This window comes from Aspergillus udagawae (assembly GCF_001078395.1).
Source record: "Aspergillus udagawae IFM 46973 DNA, scaffold_9, whole genome shotgun sequence".
In the NCBI taxonomy this organism is placed as follows: Eukaryota; Fungi; Ascomycota; class Eurotiomycetes; order Eurotiales; family Aspergillaceae; genus Aspergillus; species Aspergillus udagawae.
Genome location: NW_025091272.1, coordinates 353,921 through 377,992, shown reverse-complemented (window position 1 = coordinate 377,992; position 24,072 = coordinate 353,921). Strand labels below are relative to the sequence as shown.

The following is a 24,072-nucleotide window of genomic DNA, read 5'->3' as shown; positions in this document are numbered from 1 at the left end:
GATATCTAACCCATCTATCCGGATGGTCTGTAAAGTTGAGAGATAAAGAAAAAATGGAGAAAGCAAAGCCACTTGGGCCATCAAGCTTATGAAAGCCGGTCGACGGCGAAAGATCATTATTCTCGCCCACAGAATCTCGTCCACAACGTCGTCGTAGATGGAGCCAAAAGTTTGATCATCTCACTTGTAATAGGGTCAACAAAAAGAAGCACCAGGTCTTGAAACACCCCACGGATTGATGGCATGTACAAAAACGGAAACAAGGTAGTATATGCAAAAGTTGGGAAAAGAAAAGCAAATAAACTCCAGTGTCATGCATCTTGAGGACGTTATCACATATCAAAATTATCATCAACGTTGAAGATGCCCGGCTCGCCGCCGTCGTTGTTCTTGTGGATGCCACTCATGCGCTGGTCGGTGGAGCTGCCGTGGTGGTGTGCCCGCTGCCACGTCTCCGGATCCTCGTCCATGTGGTCGCTCGGGTCGTGCTTCATGTGGTGATCGATCGAGGTCTCATTGACAAAGGTAAAGCCTTTGAAGTTGGCCTGCATTCCTGGCGACAGTGGCGTCGAGGCGGGCATGAATCCATTAGCCAACGCAGCGGCACGATCGTTCAGCGAGGCACTGTTGTCAAGAGCGTTGGTGAATTCGGGATCAAAGTTGGACGTGTCGGTGTCGGACTTGAGCTTGGGCTTGAAGGGCGGGATGACATCCTTGCGGGCGAGCGCCTCCCAGTCGATGTCATGGAAGAACGGGTGCGCCATCAGTTCCTTCGCATCTCCCTTGGCGCCCAGACGGTGCTTGGGGTTTCGGTTCAGCAAGCCCTTGACGAAATTCCTACCCTCCGTGCTGAGTGCGTCCCGAGGGAAGCGGACCTTGCCGAACGCGATGTTCTTGTACATCTGCTGGGTATCCTCCGCGTAGAACGGGCTCCACCCGCAGCACATCTCGAAGACCAGCACGCCGAGCGACCAAAAGTCGACCATCTTCGTGTACCCTTGCTCATCAAGCAAGACCTCGGGAGCCAGATATTCGGTGGTTCCGCAGAATGTGTTTGTGGTATCGTTCTGCGTGAGATTGGCTTTGGACAGACCAAAGTCGCACAGCGCGATATGTCCATTGGCGTCGAGGAGGATGTTTTCGGGCTTGAGGTCACGATAAACAATATCGTGGTCGTGCAGATGTTGGAGAGCTAGAATCAACTCGGCAATGTAAAACTTGGCCCGTGCCTCCTGGAAGCGCCCTTCTTTCTGCAGGTGCCAGAACAGTTCGCCACCCGACATGTAATCTGTCACGAGATACAGATCGGTGGGCGTTTGGAAGGAGAATTTGAGGCCAACAATGAAGGGAGAAGCCGCCATGGCAGTCCGAACCAGGATATTGCGTTCGCCTAGTGTATGAGCGACCTCTTTCTTCTGAATGATCACCTTTTTCGATAGAACCTTCATGGCGTAGATCCGGTGCGTATCTTTCTTCATGACCTGATACACCTGTCCAAACGTCCCCTTGCCGATGAGCTTCAGAATCTGAAAGTCATTTGGTCCCACCTGCTTCTTGTCCGTCTTCTCGAAGAGCATCTCCAGGTGGATCTCGCCGGAGATCTGAGAATCGCCGGCTCCGCGCGCCGACAATGGGAACCAGCCCTCCAACCGGCTGTGGTCCTCCTTGAGGTTCAGGGACAGCCGTACGTGGCCAAGGAACGCTTCCTGGTTGTTGCGATCATAAACCGAGACATCAATCTCCGACTCTTCTCCAAGAACGTCACTGGTCTGGTTAGCAAGTAATACAAGCGACCGGACGAGGAAACATACAAAGTCGCCTCGTGGTTCCAATGCGGATCCGTGACGGGCGATTTCCCCCTGAAATCGTGACCCTCCATTGCGCTGTTGTTGCTGCTCTGGCGGCTCTTCATCGGAATCGATATCGGCCGCCCCGCCTCGCGCTCGGACTTCTCCTTTTCCTTCTCTCGGCGCTCGATGGACGCTTCTTCCTCATCCTGGGCACTCTTGGAGATAACCTCGTTCCACTCAAACACGCATACCACATACGGATCAAAGCCTGGCCTGAGACCGCGGGCTTCAGTAATCTTGACGTAGAGTTTTCCCTTAAGGGAGCCGACAGAAGGGCCAGATTGTTGCTCTGCCTTCGGTGTCTCTGACGGGGAAGGAAACGCATCGTTGAGTTTGCCCGCAATCTCGTCGGCGGACGTAGCCATCTCGTCGGACTGCTGCTGCACCGAGGAAGTGTGCGACGACGACGACGATGATGATGATGTAACAGGCTGGTTCTTAGCAGCTTCGGACCCTTCGTTGGACATGGCGCGAGGGGTGAGAGGAGGTGTGTTCTTTGGACGAGAAAGATCAGACACGTTTCCAGTTAGCTTCGCGAGGTTCTCAGATGACATGGAGAGATGTGGTTTCTCGTGGTCAAGTAGGGGGCCTTCCGTCAGACTGAACGAATCTGCAGAAGCAGGAAGGGAAGGGTTGGAGAAGTGAGAGGCAAGGACGGGGTCGTCGGAGATGCTAGAGACTGGATGGGAGGTGTGACGGCGTGCTTGAGATTCAGATGCAGTGGTGGTTGTGGATGGAGCGAGATAGCTCTTCAAAGCAGTGAAAATAGAACCCATGCCCTTCTCGGGGGCCGAAGATGCCAGTTCGGGTTCCTCCGACTCTTTCTGCAAAAGGGAACAGGCGGAGGAATAAGGGGGAGTGGGCAAATTCGTAGGAGGCAAAGACCCCGGTGAGATTTCTTGCGTATCAAATTTCTTGTCAGGGGAACCCGAAGAGGCATTCATGTCCGAAGCCTCGTCGCGCTCCATCATGACAAACGATCCCGCAGAAGATGAATTATGTCCAGAGCCTTGACCATCCCGTGTATCTGTGGCATGTGCACCCGGCTGGATACCGTTGGTGGAAGCAAGAGTCTCAGAAGAAGGAAGCCAGGAATTGGAAGGGCGGTTGTCATCACTAGAAGAAAGACCAACCTGGAAATAACTGTGCATGATGGATGGTTGACGTTTGTCTGAGAGATCTGGCTTGGGAGTTGCGATGCCAGAAGGTGTCGACCGATTGGAACCAATTGTATCTTGGCTGTCGTCGTCCTGCTGGTGGTTGCTATAGAAAGTTAGAAGCCGCACACCAGAAGCTGTCAGAAGAAACATAGAGTTTCAGGACTAGGAGAGCATGGGACGATGGCGCAACTAGCAACAGCCGGGCGGGAAGCTCTGTTGCTGTTCATAAGTCTTGCGACAAGTCCCAAGAATGAGCAAGCCTGAGGCCAACAGAATGGGGTGAGACGAAACAATGTGGTAAATCACTCTGCGGGGCCTTTTTCTCTCTTTTTTTGGGGGGGTATATTGTTTGTTCAAATCCCAGATTTAGAAGCAGCTGATTCTTCCATTTCCAGGTCGAATCGAAATACGGGGGAGACGAGACAACAGCAAGACAAACAAAGCAGATAGTACTCACTTTCGCGATACCGGCCGCTTTACCAAATCCACATCACCAGGCAAATCTGTTCCGCTCTGAGCAGTAGCCATCATCGAGATTCCATTCGAGTCCAGAGGTGTGTGTCGAAAGCGAGCAAAAGGGATGAAGAATTGATGCAACTCGACTCGACTCAATCGAGATGGTGGGGTTGGAGGCAAAGAACGTGGCTGAGGTACTTAGACGGAGAAGGTTGTGTGTAGCGGAGCCGACAAAAAAAGGCTGTGACTGACGTCGCTGGGCAATGACGAGCTAAGGAAGTTTGCGGGAAGGAGGATGGATCCGATCGGGTAGGGAAGAGCACCAAACAGGTTACAGTTGGTGCATGAGGTTTATTAGTTTTTCGCTTTGGCGAGATGGAATCGTGAAAGTTGGTGAAGAATAGGATTGAGAAGAGGAGGACGACGAAGAAGAAGAGAAGTAAGGAAAAAAGATTATTGCTTAGAGAGTCAAAGGAGACAATGTTTTGCGAGTTAGGTTTCTTCTTTGGAGGAAAGGATCGGAAAGGCTTCTGATTGATTGGGAATGGGGACAAGAAGTATGGGACCTGGTGGGTTGAGTTATTTCACTGTGTTCGAATCATATCGAGGAACATCATTACTCAGAGCACCAGATGGGCCACCACGGAAGACTTGAGACTTGTTTGAGATTAAGAAACAACCTGATAGTAAGAAAGAATGGCGCAGGCTTAGGATGAATTATTGAGTAATTATGGTTCTTCAACAGTATCACCGTTTGACGGGTGGCGTGGGAACATAAAACGCTGAGGTCGCCATCCGATGTGAAGGACTTAGATCAGTCACCTGCAGCGGCTGAAAGGGGAATTACTCCGTATATGAGACGAGCTGCACGAGGGATCTTGATTACAATGCAGATTAAAAACACTGGAAATCATGGATCCTGGATGGTAACAGGTAAGGGGGTACAGATACTCGTAGATACATGTGGGCTATGTAGTCATCGCTGAGATGGCAAGAATAAATAGGAGCATTACCTACATGTTACAAAAACATGGTGTAAGGTATATCATTCGCGAGATAGGTAACATAAACTTAGAAGATCATAAGCATATGGAAATTCATCCATAATCTATCTGTCTAGTAGGGAAATTGTTATGACTATCTGACGATGATCTTCTACCGGAGTCAGTACATAGCCAGTATGTAGTCGGTATTCAGATACTTGGAATTCCTCAGTCGGTCAGCTTGTTAGCGGCTTCAGGGACTTCAGGAGACGATCATACTTGGGTACTGGAAAATGAGGCCTCACCAAGTGGAGTTGGCATGAGCGAATGACTGCCTTTTAATTTGACCGAACCACAGGACGGGAGAGTCTTGGACTCAACCTGATCCATACTATGATACGACCAAATATGGTTCATATCTAGGGGGTCAGCAGCCCCAGGAGCCTGACCCTTCTGATAGTGGCAAGAATTAAATATGTCGGTGACAGCCCTGACGGCTCGGGATGTGTCAATAATAGATGCAAGTTTCGCGGACATCGCCGAACTGGCTGTATGCATAGTTTCCAAAGTTTCAAGGCACTGATGGAGAGGCGTCTTGAAGCCTTCCTTTGAGCCGTACAGGTAGGTACCTGAATCTGCCTTCGGAAAAGAAAGTTTCCAAAGTGCAGGCGATATTATTGTGCCTTATCAATTCGTCAAGTCCTTCCTCCTTCCCCTCTTCCTCACGCATATCTACACTCTAGCACTGCATCTCCGCCACTCGCGAACCCCTCCTTTACCAAGTTGAGTGGGGTATATCCGAGGAGTAGCGGTCGTTGTTACTGCGGTGAAGGTCAATTCTAGTGCGCAGAGTGCAGCCTTGTTACTCGATGCGCTCGCATTGTTCGTCCGTTCATACCTTCAAATTAGACATCTGTAGTTCCATCATGGCGGGGTTTGATAACAAGTTACTCCGCTATTTTCTCAACCATTGGAGATCTCTCGCATTGGTATTAGTAACTGAGTAATATTTGGCTGATCTCAGCTCAGCCAGGCTGACGGTTACACAACTAACCTGTTCTCAACTTCCTACAGGACTGAGCACCATACGCAGCCCTGCGGAAGGTGGTTACTCAACAGCAGACTATTTTCTCATGGCAACTAGCAAAGCATCCGCACAGAGCTCACCTCACATATGCTGGAAAACCTACACTAAAATAGGCTGGTAAACAGTAAAACTTGATATTTCACTTTGGGCTACCCAAGGCAATGGTTCCCTTACATCTACCCGTCACCAGTTCAGGGCAGCTGTTCAGCCTTCAGCAGGTATAAAGCTACACTTCCAAGCTGTTACACCATGCCGGAGCAGCTGCCGGCTTCATGTGCCATTGAGATATGTGGTTTGACGAGAGATCAGCCGCTCATATCGTGCTCAAGCTTGAGCTTGCTATAGACTAGTACTTTTGTATTATCAAAACATTCCTGGGCTGTATGCACCTTGACACCCAAGTCCTGGTACATGGCGATAGATTCCGATCGAGGTCCCCTCCCTGTACCCCGTGGCATATATCCCTCATTTCCCGTCTATGCATGGACGCAGCCACCTACAACAACTCGCAGGAAAAGAAATCCTAAAAATGGCTTAGGCCAGACCCCTCAAGGAATGTTACCTGCCAATAATTGCCTTGTTAAGAAAATCGCCAAAGGAAACTCCGTCCTCGGCAAGGAGGATCGTGCATGAGGAGCTATCTACTTGTACTCGACCAAGAGGCAGGTCATCTGCAAGCTGCAGTTCTGTCGTGTAAGGGGATCTGCGGCATGCAGAGCTCCGATAATACCCACGAATCATTGGCCAGTCACTGACAGCTGATTATTCTATGTTGAGGTAGAGAGAACCTCTCTCAGCTGTTTTCAGTGGCGAAGATGGTTGATGCAAAGAAATTCCCAGGAGACCATCTTTCTTTAAGCAAAAAGTACTGCAATCTTGATGCCAATTTACGATGCATCAGGTACGCCTGGTAAGCTGCTAACATAAGGTACGAGAGTGATCGACGAGATCGGTATAGATTCGACAGGCTTGCCTTGGGCAACACAGGACGAACGGTTATCTCGGTAATGACATCATCGGGCACGACGATCCCGAGCCGGTATTATTCTTATTAGTTAATCTACAGAGTACGCCACGCAGGCTAGGGCTTAGGGCTTCATGCCATTGGATCGCACGTGGTAATGGCATTTACTGCCTGAGGCATACAACGCGCGGCGCGCTGTTCGGAAGAAAAAAACTCCGTGCAGCTCGGAAGTCGCAATGGATCCCAGCAGTGAGGCCGTGTCTGGGGATAGATCCGTTGCCAGCATCGGACCATCTCAAGCTTCACTGCATTGGACATCATCGCTTGATTTACAATGGCGAGGAAATTGAGAGCAGCTGCGCAGGCAGCTGCCAAATCAATGAGTATGCTTGCCTATCCTTTACTGTCTTCATCCCCTTGTTCTTCTGCTCAAAACAATTACCGCGCGAATCCAGGTACTAACCAGTCGTTTGTAGAAAATGTACCGCCACCGCTCCCAGACGCATCAGACGAAGAAATGGCAGACGCGCCCCCGTCACGCGAATCTTCCCCGGTTGAGGACCCCGGCGAGCCCTCCGAAAAAGAGTCCGACGTCGAACCTCAACCAGAACAACCCCAGGAGGAAGAGAAAGCACCAGAACCAGCAACACCCGCTCCAGAACCCACCGCTCAGGAATCAAACCCCGTGTCGCAAGCAGACACTCCCACGCAAAGCCTCGGCCGTGTCTCAGCGATTCCCCGGAAACGTCGTCCTGGTCGTCCGCCCAAGAATCGTCCTCCAGACTGGGATGCGCCGGACGGCAGTGCGCCGCCGCCAGCGCATTCAGGCACACCGGCAAAGCGACGACGAGGTCGTCCTGCGGCTAGTGGTGGAAGATGGGCGCGCAACCGGGGCCCATCGCATGTCACGCAGGTGCCGATCGACAAGGAAGGAAACATGATGGATGTTATTGACGACGAGGTGGCGCTTCCGCCCGATCCAGAGGGCGAAACCAAGGTCGACAAGAACGGCGTGCTCAAGGACGGCCGAGAATACCGGGTTCGGACGTTTACCATCCTCAACCGCGGAGATCGGCTTTACATGTTGTCGACGGAACCAGCACGCTGCATTGGCTTCAGGGACTCGTATCTTTTCTTCCAGAAACACAAACTCCTGTACAAGATTATCATCGACGATGAGGCTAAACGAGATCTCATCGAGCGAGAGGTTATCCCTCACTCATATAAGGGGCGTGCCATCGGTGTCGTGACGGCTCGGTCGGTCTTTCGAGAATTCGGTGCCAAGATTATTGTTGGTGGGCGGAAAATTATCGACGACTACAACGTTCAGGCCGCGCGAGAGCGCGGGGATGTCGAGGGCGAGCTTGCTGTCCCAGAGGACAAGCTACCCCCCCCAGGCGAGCCGTACAACAAGAACCAGTACGTGGCGTGGCACGGGGCCAGCAGCGTCTACCACACCAACGCCCCGTCTCTTCCGCTACCCACCGGCAAGGCGATCGACTCCAAAAAGCGCAAGGTGACTGTGACTGGCGATAACTGGATGCTTGAGCATGCTCGGGAGGCCAGGTATGTTCCCCCCACCCTTCTGTCCGTCCGTCAAGTCAATCACTAATGCTTTTACTAGTTCCTTCAACTCGCTGATCCTGAACGCGCGCCGCGCGAATCTGGAAGGTGTCTACGACATCCACACCAATGCTATCCACTACCCCAAGATCATGCAGCCATCGCACGCCCGCTGGGAGCGTGTTCCTCCCCCCGACCCCCGGGTCGCCGCCAGACTCGCCAAGGGACTATCCACGCTGAGCCTGACGAACGGGACGGACGAGGCTGAACCAGCCGATCACACCACCGAAGAGCTCACAGACACCGAGCCCCAAACCATTCTCTCCACGATTCCCCCGGCGCTCTCCCGCCGGTTCGCAATCCAAGACACCATCTTCGAAACACCCCCGTACTCCAACATGGGCGTCCCGGGCCCAGACGGCGACGTGCACGATCTCGGCAGCAACGGCCTCATCAGCACCGCCGACTCCCTGCACCCGGAGTTCGTCGGCCCAGAGATCCTCGCGGAGCTGCCACCAGAGTGCAAGGAGGCGCTTGTCGAGGCCGCCGCCCGCGAGTGGGAATGGAAGTCGAAATGGCGCAGCGAAGCGATAGACGGGCAACGTACGACGCCGCTGAAGAGCTATGCCTGGTTTCCGTAGTCTTCCTTTCTTCCCCACGGAGTCGCGGAGCAGCCAAGTGTCACTCTTCATTTTCAATCCATTTCATCGTCGTCGTCATCGCCATCCTCATTCTCTCAACGTTATCACGTCGCAATCATATCTGGCATGGGCAGGGTCTGTATTTCAAAGGAAAAGGAGAACAAAAGGTGCTTTCTCATTTTTTTCATTTTACGTGTGTCCTAATCTTATGTCTTTTACTTTTTATAGCGGTAGGTCCGGGTGTGAAATCGATCACTCATCAGACAGAAATTCTATTCCTTCTGATATCGAATAGGTATTGGGCTCGTAGACTCACTTCCTTGAAATGCAGTTGCAGGTTGTATTGTATCTATGGGCGAGACCATTACCTAACGGTGTACTAGAACAGATTCAATCCCGATCGGGTAGACAAATGAGATGCTAATCAAAAGGACATAAGACTTCGTTCAGCCATCGGGTGGGGACGTAATATGACAGAGAAAAGTCGCGTAGCTCAAAGCAAACCGATTTACGCCGACTGGATAACTCAAAAGTAAAAGTAACGGAAGCGGGGCAAACTCCAGTCCATTCAGGTATATGCATGACTGCTAAGAGGACGTGAGGAGGGAAAGACGGAGGGGAGACAGATGAAGTGCTCAGGTTCAGCCCATGGCCATCTCGGCGCGCAGTTTCTCCAGTTCTGCCTCTTCGTCTTCCTCTTCCGCTTGCTTTGTTTTGGATTCGACTAATAGCATTGCATGGTTAGCTGTGCCCCATGGGAAGTCCACTGGTGGGTGCTTACGCTCTCTGTTGCCGGCGGCAGGTAACCGGTTGAGGTCGGCGACGGGCACCGACCCAGTCTTGAGCATGCGCTCGTCCATGACCTCCTGTTCGAGTCCCTCGAGTTCCGCCTCCAGTTCGGTCTCGTCGGGCTGTTCGACCAGCGGGTTGTTCGTGATGGCCTGTGCGATTTCCTCGCTGAGCTGGTGTTGTTCCCGGAGTTGGTCCCTATCCTGTCAGCATCTGCCTGCCCGATGTCTATGGCAAAAAATACATACATCGTCTCATCGACCTTGTCGATTGTCATCGAGCCATGGATCTGTGTCATGGCAGCGCCGGCCGCCTTCATTGCGTTCAGCGTCTCCTGGTTGATATTCGCCGCTTCGATCGAGTAGATCTGCTGCTCGAGCTGGGCGATCTGCGCGGTTGTCTGATCGAGGTTCTTCTCGTGGACCTTTTTCCTTCGCAGAGCGGCTTTGGCAGCTGTGGCAGACAGTCAATCTTGTGTTCCCTAACAAGAACAAACTCCAAGGCAACGCGCACCATTCTTATTTGTCGAGACATTCTTTCGAGCGACTGCCTCTTGTTCCTCCATCAGATGCTCCAAGTGCTTTTCTCTCTTCTGCAGCATGTCCAGCTGCCCTCGCAGAAGGAGGATCGCATTCTTGGGCGCTTCCTTGCGCTTCTGAGCGGCGGCACCGCCGAACCAGGACCACATTATGACTAAGAAGTATTGTTCAATCCTTTATACTTTGGTGTGGTATAGCTTGAGCGAGATAGACCTCAGTTGGAGGCTTATCGTTGGCCTTGATATGTCTGGAAAGCGGTCGAAGGCGGTGGAGGCAGACAACAGCCAGATAGAGGAGGGGTTTATTGGATGGACCGAAATGAGTGGGTGTCCGAGATGTAGATATCGACTCCGCGATAGGGTTATCTAGTAAGGGGAGATATAAATGAACTAAAATGGCCGTTGCCTGGTTGCAACCAACAGACGATAACAAGCATGCGTAATTGCTATCTAGGCAGAGAGCAGAGGGCGAGAATGATTCCCCTCGTCACGGCGGAAGGTCCTATGACATACGCGCTAAGCCTATCGGAGGTGGGACGTCACGTGGTCTCTCTACAGATCGATCCTCTTCATTAACATCGTTCACAATCGATTCTTGTCTCGGATTCATCCTCAGATCATACAATAGTGAGAATGACCTGGCTGTAAGATTACAGAGGGATGAACGGCCCTCTCCCCTCCACCCGGGCCTTTCTGTCCGACCTCCCTTCTCTCCCGCCAGGCTCCAAAGTTCGCTTTCTCGGTTGGTGCGTCTCACTATACATTTGCCTATAGACTTCTCTAGGACATTAGCATGTCTACTGCACTCCGTAATTTAGCTGATACGCTTACAGCGTGAGAACCTATCACATCGCTTCAGGTCACCTAATCCTAGAACATGACTATCCCCGCCGTAGATTTTCCTCCAATGCAGGAACAGAACCCGCCTGTGTGGCCGTCGATGTCAACGCGGTTCTGGAAGCTGTGACGGTGGAAGAACTGCGTGTCGGGGCCTGGGTCAATGTCGTGGGTTACGTGAGGCGCTGGGGCTCGGACTGCAATGATCATGATATCCTCCTCCGCAAGCTGAGGCTGTCAAGTCCAGTGTATGTGGAGGCTGTGATGGTTTTCTCAGCAGGTGTGGTTGAGCTGGGCGAGTATGAAAGGGTTCTGAGGGAAGCGTTGGAGGTCGAGCGGAGGATTTTGAGGCCGGATTGAAGTCGACTGTCGGTGAGTCTAGTTTGGTTTTGATTCGTTGTGGTTGGTATCATTAAACATAATTGATATTTAGGTTACCTGCTATGCTGAATGAACTATGCAGCCTCTATACGTGGGTAAATCACTTTTCCTAGACATTGTGTTGAGAAGACTAAACTTCCATCTTCACCTGCTCAGCTGCCGCGCTCGGTTCAACGCGCTGCACCAGGCGTTTCCGCTTCCCCTCCAACCGCATCTGATCCATTTGCATGCGCATAATCAGCACGCTCTTCCGGCGGATCTTATACCCGTACTTGTAGAAAACAAACGGAATCGGGATAATGGCCACTTCGAGCAATCCTAGCAGCGTCCCCGACCAGTTGGGCCCGATCCCCGCGTACATATACGAGCCCACCAAGGGCAACACACCACCCAAGATACTCCGAATGACAGAGTTACCCGCCATGGCCGACGCGGCGTACACCCCATAACTCTGCGTGAGGTAGTTGGACGCATAGATGAAGACGCCGGTGTTGCCGGCGCCGAAGAGGACGCCGGCAAGGATGGGGACGACCCAGTGGATGGACGCCGGGGCGCAGGTCCAAGCGAACCAGAGCTCGCCGGCGGGGATGAGGACGGCCGAGATGCAGACGATGGACACCATGGCTTCGGGGGCCACCTTGCCCGTTTCCGGGTCGATTTTGTGGCTGTTGATCAGCCGGCGGATCAGCGGTTCGCAGGCGATGGTGATGAGGCAGCCAGTGCCGATTCCGCAAAAGGCAAGTCCGGATAGACCCAGGGACCAGCCGCGGATCTGACGAAAGACGATCGGATAAGCGGTGAAACAGAGGTATAGGATGCCGTACACGATGGCGATATAAATGTTCCAGAAGATACTTGTCGAATGTCAGCCATGGGAACGGATCCTTAGTGTGCAGGGAGCGAACTCACCAAATGGGTTCGGTGACCGCCATGACAAACGGGCGGCCCAGGTTCAGCTTCAAGAGCTCTTGCAGACTCATCTTCTGGTCGTAGCGACTCCACCAGCGTGATTCGCCCGTCTCTTTGCGGAGTGTGGCCGCCTTCTTCTGCAAGATGACAGGGCTATATGTCTCTCTCATGACGCACGAGAGAGCCAGCGCAACTCCGGATAGTATGAGGGCAATCCAGTTCATCCACCGCCAGCCCAGATACTGCGTCACGAAACCGCCAATGATCGGACCCAGCACTAGTGTTCTAGTCAGCTCTGCGGTGCGGTCGTGCAACAGGCGGGTAACAACAAACCTGGGCCGTTCACAGGACCAATACTCCAGATGGACATGGCCAGGGCTCGCCTGTCATCTTGCACCAGGTCGGCAACCATACCGGGAGCACTAGAGATCATGACACTACCGAAGAAGGCGCCGACGAAGCGGACGATGATGAGTGCCTCAACGGACTTGCTGAGCGCACAGGGGATAATCAGGGCGGTGAAAACAAACAGACAGCCGATGGAGACCGGTTTGCGGCCGTAGATCTCGCTCATCGGAGCCATGAACATCGACCCGACGGCTAGACCAACCAGGTAGAAGGTCAAGCCCAGAGTGACGATGGTCTCTGACGTGTCGAACTCGGACGCGATAGCTGCTACGCCAGAGGTGTAAGAGGTCGAGTAGAGGACACTGGAACAGGCGAGTCAGTTGCTTCTCAGCCAAAACCACGAGCTGACACACTCACACTACTAATGTGTTGAAGGACAAGAACGCCACAGCCATGGCCTTGTATTGGAACGACCAATTCTTCGGATTCGCTTGATCGTCGTCACCCTCATAGTCAACCTCGAAGTTGGGATCCGTGGTGCCAGTGGTACCGATCGATGTCACTTTTCTTGTCAGAGATGGCTCTGACAGTCGTGATGCTCGTGTATTCACTGTCCGCAGCGCTTCCAGTTGGTCGACTGTATCGTCGGAGGTGGTTGACTCGCCAATGGACTCTACATCTGCCGGCAAGGCCTCTTCCTGGCTGTGCTCAGGCCATCTCTTAGATTGCGACATTTCATCTACCTGAAGTGAGATGGGATCGACTGGTTCTGTTTGTTGAGTCTGCCTTTCGGTTGGGATTGCGATCCGGGCCGAAGGCGATAGCGAGATTTGATTTGCCGTACAGTCGCCAATATAGATTCTTTTGGTTATATAGTTTCAATCCCTCATTCTGCGCAATCCAAGTATGATCTTCATGGGAATAATTCGCGAAGATTCAACGTTTGCTGAAGTGGAGCAGAAAGTATCGCGGTCTATATGGAAAGCGAATGAAGCAATAGGTAGCAGTGATGCACAATTCGACCTGAAACAGACAGGAAAGCGAGACAGATATAAAGAGGAATGATGGACATTATAATTTCGCAGGTGTGAAAGCGACTGACACGATGAGTGGTAGGGGAAAAGGGCCGGTGGGGCCTCAGGTAGAAACCATCATGCAAACTAGAAGAAGAAAAGGACTAGACTCTGAAATGACTCAAGACGATGGATATATCGAATAGTAGACTACCGAGTTGGCTTGTTCTAAAACGAGATTAGATTTAGAGATTTATAGTAGAGAGGTAGATGATCTTGATTAGATTGTTGGGAGTGAAGAATAGAGATATCGACATCTGCAGCGTTCAACCTCAAGGACTATCTAGATACTAGGCTATCTGCTTGCTCCTTGTTAGACCGACACAGCTAGAGGCCGAGGCCAAAAGTGCTTGGACGCTATAGTTTCGGTTGGTAATGTCGGCAACAACTTGGCCCCCCCGCATGGTCGAAGCCCAGGTAGGTAGTCTAATCATAAAAGAGTCAAGCTGTCCACGAGACTGGTAGCCAAGATGCATGGTGTATGTACGAACCCTGGAAATGAGGTGATTGATCATCGTCCAAGTGGCAGTGGTAGTGGATATGTGATGGTGCAAGATTGAGCTCGGAATGAATTCCGTGGTAGCAGAGATATTGACTCTCCAGAGTCCAGAGACTCCAGACTGGATACTTCAATCACAGTCCACCGGGATTGAAAGAAGGTTATCGATGACCCCAGATATCCGGATTCCAGATTACGCTCCACAGTCCCAGCCCATAGTACAGTAGTAGAAGATACTCCATATTGAGTTGGAGACAAGAGTCTGGAAAGAATGTGACTCTACTACTCGGCCTTTTCTCCGCTCAGAGGATTCGTTGATTGGCTCGAGAAGTGAACGGGTCTGTTCGCTCTGACCACTTAGAATTGCCAGGTTCCGGTTTGCCGCGATGCCGGTTTGCCGATGAAAGGAGACGTCCACCATGACTTGGCGTAGCAAAGGCAATAGGGCATCCGTATATGCACCGTTGGGTATGATTCTTAATTTCAGATGGTCATCGACGGCTCTACGACGTAAATCAACCCAGTCTGCTATCCGTCTATACAGTACATGTTTTTTGGATGATGGTCAGTCACTTTAGTTGGTGCTTGTATCTCAAGGGTGCTCGCTGTCTGTTCCCTTCACCGAGTACTGAGAAGAATTCGTAGACAGAAATGCTCTCTCTCTCTCTCTTAAGTAAATAAGCAGCAGTTCAGCACGACTAAATGATAACATTGCACTTTGTACAGAGAGAAGGCTCTGGCACCATCAACAATCAACACAGTGGAAGGTAACATCAAAAAAGTAGCCAAAACTCTCTAAGCGATCCGTTTCCCCACAAAGTTCAGCCAATCAGAAATGTTCCTGTTCTTTGAAACACTGCTCTTTCATGGTAAGGTTCCCAAAGAGACCTGTACTTTATACTTTCTATCACTGAAGAGAGAGGTATCTGGTAGATACTTCAGGCAGGCATCTAATTTGTACCTGATCAAGAAACTCACAGACAGGTCAAGGCATACTTTAATGATTATAAAGATTGCACAGCATGACATCACGAATCATAGACATTGAATTTCTTCTAGTGTAATGTTCAGGGGCAGCGTACTGTCGTACTACCTACGGTACTGCTGTACACTATGGACTGAAGCACGTGGAGCGGTCTCCAGTCCCCACTCACTATATGTTGCAAATGCAATTGACACCTGACAATAGAATTGTCCAAGAGCATTCTATTCTGCTCGGATTGATTGACTGAAGTATATCTGCCCCTCTTCAGACTTCATCAGACCTATTTTTGTTAACGATATCGCGATGAAAAGGGCAAGATCCAGTCACCTCCTAAATATGGATCATGTGGATTAGAGGCTTGTCGCTCGTCTAACCGAAGCGACTAAGAGTCTCGACCTAGCTCGCTTCGGTGGCCTTGAAAGTAGATGATTTCAACCTCAGCAACACATTTCTCGACCTGTGCTTCGCTCCCTGGGGCTCTGAACGTCTCACTATGTGGTTGATAGATCTTTGAGAACTACCACTTCAATCAGTACTCGTCTGCTTCCCCTACAGCCTTCCACGAGCGACTAGGTCACTACTGGCAATCGGGCTATTAGCTTTGTTTCATATCAATTATCGGACGGACTTCTTCAGTCAGGGTGATACTGCTGTACACTCTGTTTCGATCCAGACGAATCCGTTCGCTTGAGCTCGCCGACCTGCCAAATGTCGTCCATTGTTCTCGCTGCTTGTATTGTGGCCCTGGTCGCCCTGTACCTCTACCATGTCAACCGAGCAATGACTCAAGTCCCGGAGGAAGCTCGTCTATTATCTCCTCGCCGCTGGACCGTTGAGGAAATCAAGGAAGCATATAGAAAGGCGATTGAGTCTCCGATAGATGTGGGCAAGAGCCTTCCTCCAAAGCAACATAGACGATACATTGTTGTGGGCGGATCAGGTATGTCAAACCCCACCAATTGATCCAAGGCAACTGCTAATGGACCTCAGGACTTGTTGGAAATTGGATTGTAACCCATCTTCTTGCGCGCGGCGAGGACCCAACTGCGGTTCGAATTCTGGATCTTCAGTCGCCCCGTCAGCAGATCCTTGACCAGGGAGTGGCCTTCGTCAAGATCGATATCACCGATGCAAAGGCCGTTCGGGCTGTATTCGCGCAACCGTGGCCGCAGCAGGTCGCCAGCCTTCCATTGACCGTCTTCCACAATGCCGCCGTGATCAGACCCGGAGAGAGACACAAGGCCTTTCTCCAATATTGCACCAGGGTCAACGTCGACGGAACTAGGAACATCTTGACCGCGGCAAAGCAATACGGCGCAAGCTGTTTCGTCTCGACCTCGTCCGGATCCGTGCTGCTTCGCCGTCCATCGTTCTGGATCGCACCCTGGACCAAGTGGCCCAAGGGCGTCGTGCAGATTATCAGTGATGCGGCAGAGACTCCCAAGGAGCACGACCAGTTCTTCGGCAACTACGCCGTGTCCAAAGCCGAGGCCGAGCGCATCGTCCGCGCCGCCGACAGCCTCGAATCCAACTTCCGCACGGGCTGCATTCGACCCGCCAACGGCATCTACGGCGTCGGCGACACTACCATCACGGGAATGTATCTGCTCAAGGGTGGAGCTCCCAGGTACGTTTCCTCCATCCCCTCGGGGGAAGACCGCAAGCCTAACTCCGTCAACAGCTGGACCTACCCCGTCATCCAAAGCTTCGTCAACGCCGAAAACGTCTCCATCGCCCACCTCCTGTACGAACAGCGCCTGCTCGAGCACACCGCATCCCCAGCCCAGTTCCCCAACATTGGCGGCCAGGCCTTCACCGTCACAGACCCCAACCCCGCCATCGCCTTCAGCGACATCTACCTCCTCATGACCACCCTTGCCAAGACCCCCATCCGCTTCCCGCGTGTCCCCCCCGTCCCCTTCCTGCTTCTCTCGTATCTGCTGGAATGGTACGCCCTCCTGCAGCACCTCTACCTGCCCCGTCTCCTACCAAAGATCACGGGTGATCTGGCGCCGCTCCAACCCGCTCTATTCGCCATCTCGGACGTGCATACTTTCGCGGACGACTCGCGCGCGCGCATGGCCCCTGCCGACGGGGGCTTGGGCTACGTTGCGCCCATTACGACGCTGGAGGGGATGTGCAAGCAGGTGCTGGAGTGGAATCGGAGTGCTGGAGCGGAGACTGTTGCTGCGGTTGGCAGGAAGCGGGTGCTTAGTGTTTCTGAGGAGGGGGTGGATGTGAATCTGGTGGTTCCTTTGAAGAAGCTGTGACCATGTAGTATCTGGTCTATCAATGAGGTTCTCGCGGGAACATACTTGATGTGGTACAATTTGCTTTGCATTGCTTACGTGCTGGCTACTTCTAAGTTGTTGCAAATCTCTGAATAGCACATTATAACCTCGTTTCGACGGACGTCTATATGAATTGCCATTGCCATCAAAAACCTTGTCAGGACCTCGACTCTAATTCAGGGAAGCCAAAGTGTATGAGAATGTCCTCAGCCCCCGCCGCCGGATGGCAGATTGACAGTTTCTCCAGGCTGTCTTCCACTAAGCCTCAATGTAGACAGCACCCACAACTCGCTGCTTTGTCACCGAGTTTGCAACACCCGTAGCATTCAAGGGATTGCGCCACTCCTGCCGTAAATGCTCTAAGCAGTGCCAATCAACTTGACAGTCCTGGTTGCAACAAAGTGGCTGGCTTTTTTTCACCAAGCGATTTCGGCACCGGCTGGTGCCTGTCAGGGCTTACTGCAGGCCACTATGCGGGCTTGGTGTGTTCGTCTCGTGAGCCGATGCAACGCGACGGCTGAAGGTATTTGCTGAATGCGAAACGGCCATAGTAAGGAGAGGCACGTTAGACGGAGAAGCCATGCTTAGGCAGACTTTTTATTGTACCGCCTCCAATTCAGTCATAAACAGAGAGACCCAAGTGGAAATCCACTTGTACCACAATATCGTTTGTGCGAGTCGATCTCTACCGTGCCTGCTGCTGAGCAAGTCGACGTTTCTGCTCCAAAATCTGCAACCGCAGTCCCTCCGAGGCCAGTTCCACGTCAAGGATGGCACTGACGCCCCGCTTCCAAGTCTCCTCCAAACTCACTAGCTCGCCCTGGCTGGCCTCCTGGGCAAGCTTCCTCTGCTTGTTCACCGCCTCCGCCGCCTCTTTGGTCTCGGCCAGCTCCTTCTCCAGACCCCGGAGAATATCTTCCAGCTGGGAGTTGCCAATTAGCCACGCGTTCTTCCCGTACTCCTCCAGGAGCGCCAGATTCTCGTGTCGCATGGAGAGATGGGAGCTGGCCGTGTATGCTCTCTGCAGGGTGCGGCGCCATGCATCCAGATCAGGTGCTTCTCCATCCGTCGAGCGCGCAGGCGGCTCCGGTGCCTCGTAGCGTGACAGGTCGATTCCGCCGGTTAAGGGCAGCCCGGCGGCCTTGCGGTCGATCTCCTGCTGTATAAGAGGGGAGAAACGCGGTTCGGGGAGCTCGGGGATGGCGGGATGAAGACCCGAGGCATGATCGGGAGGTAATTCCGCTGCGACGAGTTGCTGTGCAGCTGCGCGTGCTTGAGCAGATGGCTCAGCGTCGATGTCTGGTCAGGAGGTTAGGAGTTGTGGCCGGAAAGTCGTGTGGTAGACTGTGAAGACTTACAGGGAAGGGAGTCGTGGGATTCGTTAATGAGTGTCATTTTGCTGGAAACACAGCGATTAATGTTTCAGTTTTCTGTTGAAGAATGCCTGGTGATATTATCCTGAGGAGTGCTCTCAATCACCTGCAACCAGACACGGAAGCCGTCATTTTCGCTACTGTCTTGGGCGGTGAGGGAATGCTTAGTCAGCGGATTTATATTCCATTGGCTGGAGTGTTTCCCTACATCTCGTCGTAGGTGAAGGATGTCTTGGAGAGTTCAGTTACCTCTCTGACAGAGTGAAAATATCACTGGCCATGTTACCTGTTTTGCAAATCAGTATATGTCTTGAAATTCGGAGGTCCGTCCGAGATCGAGGCATATTGTCGATCGGTTCTCACCTTGCAAGGCCGAAATCAAGGTCACCTATGCACGTGGCTGAAACAACTATCTTGGTTCTGCAGGGCATGGTAGTATCTGCAGGTTAGATTGAATGACATCATGTTGAGTGCCTATCTCTGGAAGTTATATTAAGCCAAGTCAGCAGGACATCCAGTGCATAAGTGCAATATCTGAGATACCTGAGAAGATCCGAGGCTTATCATTCCTGGTTAGCGAAAACTACCAATGAAAGCACAGCTCACTCTCAGAGGATAGGCTGAATGTCAGCTTGGACGTGAGGTGATATGGGATGCTGCCAATGCGCTTCATTATCTGCGTTGGTGTTGTCTGAGCGCAACCAACCGTTATTCGAGTCATTGAGGTGGTTGTCTCGTTGCGGTCTAGGATCATACCCCGCAATATTCATTACTACGTTGTTGATCACGGTCAGCTTTGTGCTAGCTGGACTATGGATAGCTTGCTGGCTAATACTATAGTGCTTCGAGAACTAACGACATTCACAACGTGCCGCGGATGGGTCAACAAGTTACAAGACAGTAAACTGATGGCAGTTCTCGCCAGGCCGTGACTGCTATGACCTAGTTTTAAGGACCGCTAGGGCACCGGTGTCAACATATTTGAAGAAAAAAAGAGCTAGTTGCAATGCACCAGAAGAAAAAAGCAGGGAAATGAACTCCGAGAAGAAAAACGGCTTGCGGACGGAGTCGCATTGACTGCGTCCCCAACTCGCCCAGTCTCCCTCTCGCATCTTCATGGGATTAAATGGGTGGAGACGAAGACGGACTGTTATCTGACCCGCCTCATGCTCTTTTCGTCGAACTAATTGACAGGAGAACGAGCAAAGGCGCTCTTGAGCCGGGGTGCAGGAGTGCAAAATACTGACGTGCAGAAGTTGTGATTCAGACGTGTGAATCGACAACTTCTGCAGGCGTTCTGCCGCTGCACTACCAACCCCGGTTGGTTGACTGCAGAAAATAACGCGAGCTTAGCTGTTGCATGGTGGACTGCTAAAAGGGTAAGGCTGCTTGGACGCTGGATGCCTGAGAAACAGAGCATCTTGCTAGGAGATCTCTTGCTGTAGCATATGTAGCAGAGGTCGTTTGGAGTTTGCCAGGGAGGTACATAAGCGACCGAGAGTGCATACTGCTCACTTTCTTCGTTGGTAACGGCCCTGTTATAGCATCACATGCGATCTGGTTCGGAGCTTGGTGACTGTCCTAAAGAAGTATGCAATATCCCTAGAGAACTAATAGAAGAACCAAGCCTAGAAGCTTAGAAACTAAGGATGCAGACGGAATTTACTGATAGCCTGAAATGGAAGTATCTCCGTCTGACGAACATCGTGACAAACCTCCACAGGGCCCCATATGATTTTCCATCAACCATAAATGACCCACTAATAAATACTCATCACGATACCAGCGCATCACCACCAATAAATGCCGGCTTCTGCAGATCTCGCGGTATTATTTTGATGAAGCGGGGAATGTACGACCAGGTACCCAATCAAGTATAACGGCGACAGAGGGCAGCGTGATGGCGGCCACAAGCGATGCTACCCTCTGCTGCATTCTTGTTGATCTGCTGGTCATGCGCTGACTTGCTGTACGAGGGTCATTTCCTGTTCCTATGTGGACCTCGCTTGAACACTGTCAGCCTGGCCATTTGGAGATAACAATGCGATTCGATCGATAAGAAGACCGCGACTCCCGCGGAAAAAGCAACAAGCGGAAACCTACATTTCTGATGTCATCACCATCACAACCCGCATACCACGAGCTTGGACTGCCCGCACAGTTTCGTCTGCAAACATGGCGAACTTCAGACTCGGAGTGGCCTTGGCCGGGACGGTAGTGACGGCTCTTGTACTGTTGCAGCTGCTGTCTATTGTGCAGACGTACAATCCATCACCCAGCTTCAACTTTGTTGGCAAGGGATCCAGATGGGAACACAGGGCGGCAGACAAGGTCTCCGATGATAGTGTTTTTCTGCTGGGGGCTGGAAAGGCAGACATCACTGGGTACTGATAATTATATATTTTGCTCCATGCTATAATTCTTCGTTGTGGATGGACAACCCGCTGACTCTACGGTGATAGCCCGGTGGTGGAGGTAGCCCTCAGCGGATATGCTATGCTGGATCAGATTGGCACAGGTCTGCGACAGAGAATTTATTCCCGTTCCTTCATCTTTGCAAACCCAAAACAGCCGGACGACACCTTTATCTACATCGTCATCGACGCTGTGACGGGTGACACTGCCGTGCGACATGGAGTCCTCCAGGCGCTCGCGGGTCTGGGTGGTGATTATGCGCGCTACGGCGAGCGCAATGTCGCGTTGACTGGGACGCACTCTCATTCAGGTCCTGGGGCCTGGAACAACTATCTACTTCCGCAGATCCCTAGCAAGGGGTTCGATAAGCAAAGCTACCAGGCTATCGTTGACGGCGTGGTCCTCTCCATCAAACGCGCTCATGAAAGCTTGGCCCCCGGTCGCTTGCGCTTCGGCTCTATCGATATCCAGAATGCAAATATCAACCGAAGCCCTTATTCATACGACGCCAACCCGGAGGAAGAGAAAGCACGCTACTCGGCCAACGTAGACAAAACGATGACCCTCTTGCGATTCGACAGGGAGTCGGACAACAAGACCACTGCCATTCTGACCTTCTTCCCAGTGCACGGCACCTCTCTCTACAACAATAACACTCTCACTACAGGTGATAACAAAGGCGTCGCTGCCTGGCTCTTTGAGCGGAGCGTCCAGAACGATGCGAATTTCGCCGACGACTTCGTCGCCGGATTCTCTCAATCCAACGTTGGCGATACGAGCCCGAATGTGCTGGGCGCATGGTGTGAGGATGGATCTGGGCAGATGTGCCGCTACAGCGACAGCACCTGTGGTGGCAAGACCGAGGACTGCCATGGTCGTGGGCCCTTCTTCCGTGAAAAGGACAACGGTGCGAAGAGCTGTTTCGAGATCGGACGGCTTCAGTACGCCGCGGCCAAGAAGTTGTATAGCCAGATGGATGCGAGTAATACTCTGATCACTGGAAGCTCTAATGTTCGCTCCTTTCACGCTTACCGCGATCTTGCTGGCTATACATTTCAGTCGCCGTTCAATTCTAGTATGCTGACGACATGCTCGGCGGCACTGGGCTTCTCTTTCGCCGCCGGTACGACTGACGGGCCTGGCCTGTTCGATTTCACACAGAATAGCTCTGGACCTGCAGAGTCCAACCCGCTGTGGTACGTCGCTCGAGCGTTTGTTCATCAGCCATCGGCAGAACAAAAGGCGTGCCAGGCACCCAAGAATATCCTCCTGGACGTGGGAGCCAACACGGAGCCGTATGCATGGGAGCCGAATACTGTGGACATCCAGGTTCTCCGCGTAGGTCAGCTATTCCTCATCATCTCTACGAGTGAGGCTACAACCATGTCTGGACGGCGTTGGAAAGAGGCAATTGCAAAGTCAGCCAAAAAGCTTCTGTCCATTGACAGTCCCTTGGTCGTTTTGGGGGCTCCTTCAAACAGCTACGCTCATTACGTCGTTACAGAGGAAGAGTATAGTAGGCAACGCTACGAGGGGGCCTCCACCCTCTACGGGCCGCACACGCTCGCGGCGTACATCAATCTGACCCTCAGCTACCTCCCTTATCTAGGCGATTCGCCCAACCCTGCCAGTTTACCGGAGATGCCCACAGGATTGGAGCCGCCCATCAACACCGACAGGTCACTGAGCTTCATCCCGGGTGTCGTATACGACAATGCTCCCATTGGAAAATCATTTGGTGACGTGGTCGCCTCGGTAGCCAAGACCACGTACAAGCCAGGCGAGACCGTAAACACGACATTCGTCGGAGCCAATCCGCGAAACAACCTGCGTCAGGGATCTACTTTCGCAGCCGTCGAGTGGCAGAATCCGGGCTCAGGCACGTGGGAAGTCGTGCGTACTGACAATGACTGGAACCTGCTCTACCATTGGAAACGGACCAATACTATCCTGGGATACAGTGAGGTGACCCTCGAATGGCAGATTGAGGATGACTACTACAATGTGGGCAACCCAAAGCCGCTCCAGGCTGGAACGTATCGCTTCCACTATTATGGCGATGCAAAGAATGTCCAGGGCCAGATCAAGTCTTTTGAGGGCATTGGCAAGCCATTCACGGTGACTTTGGGCTGATCCTGTTTTATGACACTTGTGAAAGATGAATCATTAGCTTTATCGTTAGGTAAGAGCTATGAACATGAGTCTATGATAGTCATCAAGTCGTCGAGGTTATTAATAGGCCAGACTGGCAATCCTCTCTCCAATAAGTATCAAATGCCTTTCATCTCCTACAAATTTAGACTTCAAGACAGCGATACATAGATCCTCAAAGAAACTACTTTCTCTTTATTTCAATGGACAGATCAAAGATCTTTAAATAATCTCGTCTATTTAAAGAGATCCAGCTGAGTCACCATTGCCAATGGTGCGCTGCAGCCTCTCAGGGTCGGCGGTTGGTGCAACACCTCCAAGCGCTTCTTTGTCGCGCGCCATCCAACCTCGTCTCGACTACCAACCATCTCTCTTTGACATCGAGCTTTGAGACAATCAACAAGATCCACAATAATGCATCTAGCCGTGTATTCTTCAGGCCTGGATCGTCTGTCCCTAGTCATGCCAGACGCGAGCTTTCTGCAGCCTAACATAAGGGCTCCTACCGTGAAAGCTTCAATGCTCTTATAACCTCCATTGTCTGCAAGAGATTGTTCCTTGACTTAGTCTATCATTCTACTAATTGTCTATCGCTTTCTTTACTCTCCTTCTTTTTGTCTCCTCCTACCCACCATAATGCTCAATTAGTACGAGTCGACGTTCCTCGCACGAATGTCCATCCACTCTTTCGGTCTTCTCATTATTTATCAAGCACACTTTCTTTAGTTGACAGCAGTTGTCATCGAAATTCCAAATCCTCATACTTTAATACCGTCGAA

At 51.8% G+C, this 24,072-nt stretch overlaps 8 protein-coding genes across 8 annotated transcripts; 4 read left to right on the top strand and 4 right to left on the bottom strand.

The window, feature by feature from the left end:
- Positions 1-332: 332 nt before the first annotated feature.
- On the bottom strand, positions 333-3,538 carry schA (serine/threonine protein kinase SCH9; the record flags this gene model as incomplete). The annotated part of the gene is made up of 3 exons (XM_043295217.1): positions 333-1,764; positions 1,812-3,113; positions 3,468-3,538. The coding sequence occupies 3 exons, from the start codon at positions 3,536-3,538 to the stop codon at positions 333-335; spliced, it is 2,805 nt and encodes a 934-aa protein (XP_043151152.1).
- Positions 3,539-6,834: 3,296 nt separating this feature from the next.
- Aud_010373 (chromatin structure-remodeling complex subunit RSC7) lies at positions 6,835-8,704 on the top strand (the record flags this gene model as incomplete). Its single annotated transcript, XM_043295216.1, has 3 exons — positions 6,835-6,883; positions 6,977-8,066; positions 8,125-8,704. The coding sequence occupies 3 exons, from the start codon at positions 6,835-6,837 to the stop codon at positions 8,702-8,704; spliced, it is 1,719 nt and encodes a 572-aa protein (XP_043151151.1).
- Positions 8,705-9,345: 641 nt separating this feature from the next.
- Aud_010372 (ESCRT-III subunit protein SNF7) lies at positions 9,346-10,181 on the bottom strand (the record flags this gene model as incomplete). Its single annotated transcript, XM_043295215.1, has 4 exons — positions 9,346-9,428; positions 9,486-9,691; positions 9,742-9,946; positions 10,007-10,181. 4 exons carry the CDS (start codon positions 10,179-10,181, stop codon positions 9,346-9,348), a joined length of 669 nt encoding a protein of 222 aa, XP_043151150.1.
- Positions 10,182-10,691: 510 nt separating this feature from the next.
- Positions 10,692-11,228, top strand: Aud_010371 (nuclear telomere cap complex subunit Ten1; the record flags this gene model as incomplete). The annotated part of the gene is made up of 2 exons (XM_043295214.1): positions 10,692-10,777; positions 10,865-11,228. The coding sequence occupies 2 exons, from the start codon at positions 10,692-10,694 to the stop codon at positions 11,226-11,228; spliced, it is 450 nt and encodes a 149-aa protein (XP_043151149.1).
- Positions 11,229-11,379: 151 nt separating this feature from the next.
- Positions 11,380-13,240, bottom strand: Aud_010370 (MFS transporter; the record flags this gene model as incomplete). The annotated part of the gene is made up of 4 exons (XM_043295213.1): positions 11,380-12,103; positions 12,159-12,435; positions 12,492-12,868; positions 12,924-13,240. 4 exons carry the CDS (start codon positions 13,238-13,240, stop codon positions 11,380-11,382), a joined length of 1,695 nt encoding a protein of 564 aa, XP_043151148.1.
- A 2,531-nt stretch (positions 13,241-15,771) lies between these two features.
- Aud_010369 (putative 3-beta hydroxysteroid dehydrogenase/isomerase family protein) lies at positions 15,772-17,333 on the top strand (the record flags this gene model as incomplete). Its single annotated transcript, XM_043295212.1, has 3 exons — positions 15,772-16,003; positions 16,054-16,690; positions 16,745-17,333. The coding sequence occupies 3 exons, from the start codon at positions 15,772-15,774 to the stop codon at positions 17,331-17,333; spliced, it is 1,458 nt and encodes a 485-aa protein (XP_043151147.1).
- A 706-nt stretch (positions 17,334-18,039) lies between these two features.
- On the bottom strand, positions 18,040-18,749 carry Aud_010368 (pre-mRNA-splicing factor SPF27 family protein; the record flags this gene model as incomplete). The annotated part of the gene is made up of 2 exons (XM_043295211.1): positions 18,040-18,653; positions 18,713-18,749. The coding sequence occupies 2 exons, from the start codon at positions 18,747-18,749 to the stop codon at positions 18,040-18,042; spliced, it is 651 nt and encodes a 216-aa protein (XP_043151146.1).
- A 2,153-nt stretch (positions 18,750-20,902) lies between these two features.
- Aud_010367 (neutral/alkaline ceramidase) lies at positions 20,903-23,275 on the top strand (the record flags this gene model as incomplete). Its single annotated transcript, XM_043295210.1, has 2 exons — positions 20,903-21,111; positions 21,190-23,275. 2 exons carry the CDS (start codon positions 20,903-20,905, stop codon positions 23,273-23,275), a joined length of 2,295 nt encoding a protein of 764 aa, XP_043151145.1.
- Between the last annotated feature and the right edge of the window lie 797 nt (positions 23,276-24,072).